Raw genomic sequence first — 9,277 nt, 5'->3', positions numbered from 1 at the left:
GCAACCTTAACATAACCTGTTCGGGGTATAAAGTGTTTAAAAAGATACAATTGTATCTAAAATGTTAATTATGACATTAATTGGTCCTAATAGAAAGTATTAGAGCGATTATCGTATTTTCGACTAAATTGTACCATCTCTATTGTCAGCTGTTTAATATTAAATTTCGGTGTTAGTTGTGCAAAAGATAAAAAAATTCTTTGTTGGTTGAAATTACAAACGGACCAAAGTCAGGAAACTTTTAGTTTTTGTATAGATCAATTCCCGAACAGAAGTTACAAATATGAATTGAATATTAGCGTCATAAGACTGACTAAGTGCAAAAAATAATATAATTCTCAAGTGTTTGATCAATTCAAAGCTCCAAACTGTTTCGTCGAACCGTACGCAACGTCCTTACAAGACTTTTTGACAAAATGCCTAACGTACCAACGGTCACTGACGTTAACGATGGTGAAGTGGCAAATGCAATGAATAATTCAAAACCTTTGCTTTTAGAAGACGTACCAATTTTAAATAATGATAATTGCAAAATCAAGGACAAACAACGTGTTGAAAGAATTCTTAATGAGTTCATAGGTGGAGGTCATAAAAGATTGCAAATAGTTTCAGATTTTGACTTTACCATTACAAAGCAACGAACATCGAACGGTGCACCTATTCCCAGCAGCTTTGGTATATTTGAAGAATGTAAATCGCTTCCCCCAAATTTTGTCAAAGCGGCTCGTGAGCTGCATGATATGTATCGTCCTATCGAAGTTAATCCGCATATATTGCGGGAAGAAAAAGTGAAAGCTATGATTGAATGGTGGACCAGGTCAGGCGAGAATTTGATGTAAGTTTTTTTGAGTTGAACTAGATGCAGGGAACATTTAGAAAAACGAAAGGCATATAACAATGGAATATATATCCCGTAACCCAACGGTGATAAATTTTGCCAAAGAGATGTACATTTTACTAATGAGTTGCAGCTAAGTGCTTTGCCGCGTGCCTTATGATTGTATGTATTGCTTATAAATAATATACAAATATTGGAAACATGTGCATGGTACAATACATTTTGGATGATTACGCTAGCCGAACAACAAATTTTGGACTTCCATTTCGTTGTGTTTTGGATTGCTTCATATGTATGTATATAAGAGCGATATAGCAACACCACATCTACATATATAATTATAATATGCGCATATATCACTTCTAATAAAATGTAGTAGTCGATTGAGGACAAATTTTGATACTTTTTAAAAATTAAAGATTAGTAGTAAAATTGTGTCGGCTGGATGACAGTTATTTTTACAGAAAGGTTTATCCGGAAAATTTATAATTCCTAGTTAGTGATTGAGCTGGTAACTTTTTCAAATCAAAACCTGATCACGTAGGTACACAAACTTCGAATTGGATTGCCCAAATTTGTCGCCCTGGCTATCGTAAGGGTACCGAATTCAAAATTTGCTAGATACAAATCTCACTTTGCATTTTTTAATAGCTTAATTTTTTTTTAATTTACAGGGGGTTTACCTTCGATTTAAAAGAAATCGACGAAATCGCTAAAAAATATGCCTATTCGATGCGAGATAATTCACATGAATTATTTAGAGACCTGGACGCTCTCAATATCCCCGTACTTGTATTCTCTGCCGGTTTAGGAAATTGTGTTATAGCAATGCTGCGGCAAGCAGGACTTTTGTATCCCAATATGAAGGTTATTTCCAATTTTCTTCAATTTAAAGACGATACTATGTTGAATGGTTTCAAAGAACCAATAATTCACACATTTAATAAGAACGAAACTATGCTAGAAGGTACAGAATACTACGATTTAGTGCACAGTCGTGACCATATTATACTTATGGGCGATTCTTTAGCTGATTCTGGTATGGCAGATGGTGTGCCAGCATCGTCTCATGTGCTAAAGATTGGATTTCTTTTCCACCATGTAAGTATATATTTTTTTAGCATTATAATTAATATATAATACTCAATTCTTTTTATTTTTAATGTCAGGCTAATGAGTACTTAGAGGAATATATGAACACGTTTGATATTGTCTTAATAGATGATCAAACAATGAATGTACCCTTGACGCTATTGAAACTCATCGAGGGAAACACGCCTTCTATACAATAGTCGTTAATAATAACGTTATTAAACAATTAATTAAAAAATGTCTCAAACGATAATACATAATGACATATGTAAGGTGTTTGTTGCATGCATGTCCAATTTACTCAAATAAAAGCTTTAGTAATTTTGAAATTTTTAAAAGGACTTTTTGAGTAGCCCATATATAAATATAATATAGGGATATTTCTTCCTAGGCAATAAAAATGTACTCAGGTTACATTTTCAAATTATCGATAATTATCGGACTTTTGATTCAACAGCAGTTTGCGTGAGAAATTGGTACTTCAGCAAAGTTTTTTATGCTCCATTGAATGCTTCTTTGCGTTTCAAGTGTTGAGAAGTAATTTATTCTATTATACGAGGGCTTCATCCGTATATACAGGTCGTTGGTGTAAAATCAACTTTTCATGAAACGACTTATTTTACCATAAACCTCATATGTATTTATTACCCTATTGTTGTTATTTAGAAGCAACTCTGTTGTTAACAGATGACTAATGACATTTGAGAACTGTCAGAATTAAAAAGCTCAATTATTTAATGTCATACATTGCTACAGAAAAAAAAACACTTGAAAATTTCAAGACAGGAGTAGAAATAATAAATAAAATAGTTATATAGTCAATATTAGCACATAAGCTGAGATGAAACTGCAAATTGAAAGAGGCTCAACAGTAAGGGTGTACGCAAAGATAGTCTAAACGAAATAGTTAAATAATCGTATGTGACATTGAAACAATTCTATTTCTATAAGATCAAAAAAATCATAGTTTTAAGTTAGCAGCTCTGCTTTCGTATACAAGTGAAATTATGTTTGGCTTCGACGGCGATTATCGCCGACGTCCTGTACAAAGTTTAGGCGGTGCTTCACAATCATGTGATCGTGAGACCATTATACGTAAGGCTCAGCAGGAACGACAGAAACGCAATGAACTACGTAGACAAAACAATGGCGCAATTGTCCTGCAATCATATACACGCTCCTTCATTCATAGACAACGTCGCAAGCGCTTGGAGCGTGAAGCTTTCGATGATTTTTTGCGTAGTCATCGTGATCGTGTAATCGAAGATGAATGTTTGGGATACCTGCTAAGACGTTTACTTTTCTTTTATACGAGTAGGGAAAGCAAAGATGGCGAACGTTTGGTAAGCAGTGAATATTAGTTGTTAGTAATATAATTAATAATTATATTGATTATTTTCCTTATATGTATATTTATTTTAAACATAATATATTTAGATTGATGTTTGTCAGCAAATTATACGTCAGCCCGAACGTCTACTTAGAAACTCGAGTAAAGAGTTCATTTGGTTATATCGTCTAAAGAAATTGCTTGACGTTTGCTTAACGCAAATGACACTGCCACAAACCTCACCAGCTATACCGCTTCGTATGTTAGAGGTGTTTACAGCAACGTCCGTACTCGAACGTTATATGGAAGATGAAACTCGTTTACAGGCCTACTTGAAAGTGGTATTCAATTTTCTTGTAAATCATGAGTACTTCGTACGACTACGTCAGTTAATGGAAGCGAAGTGTCCACCACTAGATGGCGAGACCTTACATGCGCCGAGCCCATTTACTGATGCTATCTTCCAATTGATGTTACGTCCTCTACTACTAAAGGACGAAATGTTTGGCATCTACGAAGAATTTAGTAAACATATACTCGCTAAACCCTTCACGGAGCCCATACGAAATTATGTATTGCCTGCGCTGGCGGAATGCACGGAATTTCCATTCTCTAAGTTAATAAGAATTCTACATCGTTTGACAATTAATCCGCAGGCTGAAAAAATGCAAATAGACACAACTCCAACTCCAACCTCTTCCTTCACTGGCACAATGCCTAAAGTTGAAAACTTAGAAATTCAGCGATCAGCAATATTCAGCAGCTATCTGCTTAATGCAATTTTAATACTTGACCGTAAACATTTAGGTAAACTACATATCACACTCGCTTAAAATAAATTTAAAATAATTTTTTCTTTAATTAAGATTCACTTAATACCCAAAACCTAGTTAGCGCTTATATAAAAGTAGTGGCGGAGATTTCCGTCAAAATATTGCAATTACCAAAATCGACACTCAAACTGTCAGTAGTGCATCATCAACGCACCGACGCAGAAGAATCCAGCGATGAGGATGAGGATGACGAGGAGCAAAGTAGACGTACGCAAAAGTCGAGCACTGATTCGGATGCTGGACCGCCATCACTAAGTAGCGAAGAACAAAATGTACTTTTGGAATGCGTAAATTTGTTGAACGACTCTCAACGTGTACGCATGCTGACTGAGCAAACTGATACATATCTTGCTGATGAGAAAGTGTTATATGCGTTGTGCGAAATTTGTCACAATCTTATGATCTACAATAAGCAAGCCGTTTTTGAATACAAGTAATATATGTTAGAACAAGCTAAAAATTATATTTCATTACTGTTGCTTTGCTTCCTTCCTTTTCAGATTGCTGTACACACTTGCATTTATGCCAAATGTAGTTCGAGCAATTTGGTTTACGTTGACAGCACAATCTAGCCAACTGGGATTCAATGCGCCGCTTTCATTGATTTCTAAGGGCGTTGTGCGTAAGTTCATAATTATAGCTATTTGGACTTTGAACAGAGTTCAGATCAAACCATTATACCATATGGCTGCCATACAAATTGACCGATTAGAGCCTCTGCTGCTTCACTCCTCATACGACCGCGCTAACTGCCAAAGTACAGAGCCGCAACAAAATCCTCAAGTCTCTAGGCGGCAGCTAATGGGGAAAAGACAAAGAAACGTTAACATACAAGGAAATCGGACAGTCGGTCATAAACTACGACGCACCGATATGGTCGCCTGCATGTAGTAAAACGCAGACGAGGAATCTTCAGACGTCAAAATACCGCACTCCATACGATTACAGGATGCCTCTTGATGTCTCTGGTTGCACATTTGTACAACGTGGCGTGCACGCTTCCGGTCAAGGAACTAAATGAACTCCTCTTCAAGAAGTTTCGCAGAAATCATCCGCCTCTTAGGAACATCAAGAAATTTTTCCTTGATTACGTCGGCGACACCGAACAGTACGCCGACCGGACTACGGACGCAACGAACTTTAGACAAACAGTGACCGCCATTCACAGTGGAGCTATCAACACCTTCATCGACTACCTCTCAGTGAATGGCGTACTAGGAGTCAAACCACCAACCATAGCAGACGTAGAGCTCGAGTTGCTTCGCGAAACCAAAGTGGCTCTTGCGCAACTTCGTTCTGGACACTGTAGCAGGTTAAACTCCTACTTGTCCAGAATTGACCCCGACGTACCAAATATATGTCCAGCGTGTAATGATACCCGCATGACTCGAACCAACTCTTTGCATGCCTAGCGAACCCCACTCATCTAACACCCCTCTCTCGAAACAGCACGTTTCCTGGGCCTACCGTTATATGACTTCGATGACATCCAACCTGAACCATACCACTCAAACGGGGACCAGATAACCGCTACAACCACAACAGCCGATTAAAATCAAGTCTTTGCATTCGAACTTTTTTTATTGACGAGATATATTCACTAAATTTAGCATGGATTATTATCCAAGACAACGCTATAATCTCCGAGTATACTGTTCAGATTGGACCACTATGGCATATAGCTGTCATACAAACTGACCTATCAAAATCCAGTTCTTGTATGGACAACTTTTTTATTTGACAAGATATCTTCATGAAATTTCGCATGGATTATTGGATTATTGGAATATTTTTTTTTCTATTTACAGCTAAACAAAACGGCGTGGAGCAGACCATCCCTTTATTGGCTACATTCTGCATGCTTTTTGGTCGCCTATTGCCAACCTTGCATGACGCGGAATTCTGTGATGAAAAACTGCTATTGGCGAAATCGCTTCAATCTTCATTGGTCGCCGCCACACATATACGATTAATGCCATTCTCAATTGCTGAAATTATACAATTGTCAAAGACATTGAAGGAGATATCGTTGGGTTTGGTTGATTTAGCTTTTCCCGAGACTCGCTCAAATCTCAATGAACATTATCGCTTCGTTTTGGGCCGTTCCGAAACGGATGATAAAAAAATGTGGCAACAAAAACAAGTTTGGGCGAATTTGTTGAAAGTCGTCGTATTTGTATTGAATCAAATACATACGAGAGATTTGCGTTTAGGCTTTTGCCCGGAATCACATTGGACAGTGAGTCGTTTAGACTTGCCGCTTGATCGGCCCACTGATTTGCCATTGACGCGTGGTAATCGCACACGTGGCATACGCCCATTTCAACCAATACGTGATTTTACACGCGAAGACTTTGAAAACGGGCCACCAATGTCCACAAAGCAAATACGCTCCATTACAATATTGCGTGAAATTCCATTTGTTGTGCCATTCAATAAGCGTGTCGGCATATTGCAGGGCCTCGTGGCAGCGGACAAGATGCGCGTACAGGGCAACTATCAAGCCTTCCTGCAGGGACCGTCGATTATACTCAAGGTTAGGCGTTCACATTTATACGAGGATGCCTACGATCGTTTGCGACCCGAAAATGGTCAGTAGCCTCTTATCTAGTGCATATGTGTTTAATGACATGAAAATTTATTTTGCAGAACCTGATTTGCGTTTGAAGTTTCGTGTACAGTTTATATCGTCACTTGGCTTGGAAGAGGCTGGCATCGATGGTGGCGGCGTGTTTCGCGAATTTCTCTCTGAACTTATTAAAACGGCATTCGATCCGAACAGAGGTTTCTTTATGTAAATAATGAGCTAAAATATTTGTATATTCACATATTAAAGCAAAAATTCCCTACAGGGTTACAACGGATAATAAATTGTATCCTAATCCAGACGTAGCTGATCTGGAACCTGACTTTGAACGGCATTATTACTTCATTGGGCGTATACTCGGCAAGGCGATTTATGAGAACTTACTCGTAGAATTACCATTAGCTGAATTCTTTCTTACCAAGCTTGCAGGAAAATATGCCGATGTCGATATTCATCAATTGGCATCGCTCGATCCCGAACTATATAAAAATTTACTCTATCTGAAGGACTATGAAGGTGATGTGAGTGAGCTGAATTTGGATTTTACCGTCGCTAGTAATTCTTTGGGGCATACACAAGTGATCGAATTGAAACCGAATGGCCAGAGCATACCAGTGACTGCATCAAATCGCATTGAATACCTACAATTGATGGCCGATTACAAGTTGAATGTGCAGATACGCAAGCATTGCGTAGCATTCCGAAGAGGGCTCTCTAATGTATTACCTGTCGAGTGGCTGTACATGTTTAGTAACAAGGAATTACAAATACTTATATCCGGTGCTGAAATCCCCATTGACTTGGATGATTTGAAGAAACACTGCAAATATGGCGGAGAATATAGCCTCGAGCACCCGTCCATCGTATTGTTCTGGTCGGTTTTAGAGAACTTCAACGATCTGCAGCGCCGACAATTGCTCAAATTTGTGACCAGCTGTTCCAGGCCACCACTGCTGGGCTTTAAGGTAATTTAACGCAACTTTAATACTCTGAACAGGGTATATTAAGTTTGCCGCGCAGCTTGTAACACCCAGCGTGAAATGTCGTAGATCCTATAAAATATATATATTATATAAATTACGCGCTGAGTCGATTTAGCCATGCCCGCCAGTCTGTATATATGTGAAATAGTCACTCAGTTTTTGAGATATCGATCTGAAATTTTGCACACGTTCTCTGCTTATTTGTTGAAACCCTCGATATTGGACCGCTATAGCCAATAGCTGCCATACAAACTGTTCGAACAAAATCAAGTCTTTGTATGAAAACTTTTTTATCTGACGTGGTATCTTCACGAAGTTTGGCTGGGGTTTTGCTCATAGCAATGCTACAATCTCTGAAGTTAACTTTTATTTTTGTTAAAAAAATTTTTAAATAAAATGATATTTTTTCTGTGTTTTCTACAGGATTTGGATCCGCCGTTTTTCATACAAAACGCCGGCGACATGGAACGTTTGCCCACGGCGAGCACTTGTACAAATCTGCTGAAGTTGCCGCCATTCAAAACGGAAGAGCAAATGCGTGAAAAGCTACTGTACGCTATACAATCGGGTGTTGGCTTCGAATTGAGTTAAATGGGTGTTTTGTGTTTTTTTTTTGTGACATAATATTTGTCGGAAATTATATTGCTTTTTAATTGTAGGCTAATATTAACGACAACTCACTGCATGACTTAAGTTTCTTCAAATTGTATAAGAACTAACTTTATCAGTAGTGTGTGTGTAAGGTGCAGTAAATAGAATTACGCTATAAATTAAATGAAGATAAATCGGTTGGTTACAAAATACTGGCCCATAGTGAATTGTAGCAGTGTGTTTAAGCGAAACGGAATATAATAAATTACCATTCCTTACAATTTGGATTTGATAAATACAATATTTACATGAAATTCTTATATGAAACGTAAGAAGATAAATTTATAATTGATTTGATTTCAATAAAAAGCACATTGTTGTTATCAAAAATCACTTTTGAAATTATTACTACAGCTCTAAATCCAGTGCGAGCACCATCACCGTGATCCGTGTTTCAATTCAAATCGGATGTCATACCTACACGCACCTTAAGAAGTGTGCCAGCTACTTTAGCCGGTAATTTATACTGTACTCTTCGGTGCCCCCTGCGGGTAGGGGTAAGAATTTACCCGCGGTAAGGCATGCCTGTCGTAAAAGGCGACTAAAAGCCAAATGCACTATGACTGTTATTTTATTTTGCACAAGAAATATCAGCATAGTAAATGACGTCAGAAATAGTGCTATAATACTCAACTTGAACTGATATTATAGACTATAAATGAGACTCCAAATAAAAATATATTTGAAGTTAAAGCGACAAATGTCACCAGTCATTGATTAAGGCGGAGCTCAACTGGCAGTAGTTTCGGCTACACAGTCTTACCGGAGACTCAACTCTGGTACCACGGGGAGCAGAATGCCCTTGGACTTCGGTTCAAACTGCTCATTGGGTTCGGCCCTTTGGGGAGTATCGTGGTAGCTGTGGTTTAAACCTAAATGCTGTAAGAACTGAATTTTCAGTCCAAAAAAGAAGCTGTACAAGCAACTGGGTTCCGTACCCGAAAACGGAAGAGGTTTTAGGTG

The 9,277-nt window shown here is 38.0% G+C and overlaps 2 protein-coding genes across 2 annotated transcripts; both read left to right on the top strand.

Moving 5' to 3' along the window:
• Positions 1–145: 145 nt before the first annotated feature.
• cN-IIIB (cytosolic 5'-nucleotidase IIIB) lies at positions 146–2,259 on the top strand. The gene is made up of 3 exons (XM_014229709.3): positions 146–835; positions 1,513–1,939; positions 2,008–2,259. Exons 1-3 carry the CDS (start codon positions 417–419, stop codon positions 2,128–2,130), a joined length of 969 nt encoding a protein of 322 aa, XP_014085184.2. The 5' UTR covers positions 146–416; the 3' UTR covers positions 2,131–2,259.
• A 400-nt stretch (positions 2,260–2,659) lies between these two features.
• LOC106614196 (ubiquitin-protein ligase E3C) lies at positions 2,660–8,644 on the top strand. Its single transcript, XM_014229801.3, has 8 exons — positions 2,660–3,273; positions 3,368–4,067; positions 4,127–4,526; positions 4,594–4,715; positions 5,902–6,684; positions 6,743–6,887; positions 6,946–7,645; positions 8,087–8,644. The coding sequence occupies exons 1-8, from the start codon at positions 2,938–2,940 to the stop codon at positions 8,252–8,254; spliced, it is 3,354 nt and encodes a 1,117-aa protein (XP_014085276.1). The 5' UTR covers positions 2,660–2,937; the 3' UTR covers positions 8,255–8,644.
• The last annotated feature ends 633 nt before the right edge of the window (positions 8,645–9,277 follow it).

The sequence above is a fragment of the Bactrocera oleae genome, chromosome 4 (assembly GCF_042242935.1).
Source record: "Bactrocera oleae isolate idBacOlea1 chromosome 4, idBacOlea1, whole genome shotgun sequence".
Lineage (NCBI taxonomy): Eukaryota > Metazoa > Arthropoda > Insecta > Diptera > Tephritidae > Bactrocera > Bactrocera oleae.
This window is presented reverse-complemented; position numbering and strand designations above follow the sequence as displayed.

Coding starts and splice junctions, on each gene's coding strand:
- cN-IIIB (XM_014229709.3), top strand. CDS start 417: ATGCCTAACGTACCAACGGTCACTGACGTTAACGATGGTGAAGTGGCA. Junction 836..1,512: donor AGGTCAGGCGAGAATTTGAT/GTAAGTTTTTTT, acceptor TTTAATTTACAG/GGGGTTTACCTTCGATTTAA. Junction 1,940..2,007: donor TTGGATTTCTTTTCCACCAT/GTAAGTATATAT, acceptor TTTTAATGTCAG/GCTAATGAGTACTTAGAGGA.
- LOC106614196 (XM_014229801.3), top strand. CDS start 2,938: ATGTTTGGCTTCGACGGCGATTATCGCCGACGTCCTGTACAAAGTTTA. Junction 4,068..4,126: donor ACTTGACCGTAAACATTTAG/GTAAACTACATA, acceptor TCTTTAATTAAG/ATTCACTTAATACCCAAAAC. Junction 6,685..6,742: donor TCGTTTGCGACCCGAAAATG/GTCAGTAGCCTC, acceptor TTTATTTTGCAG/AACCTGATTTGCGTTTGAAG.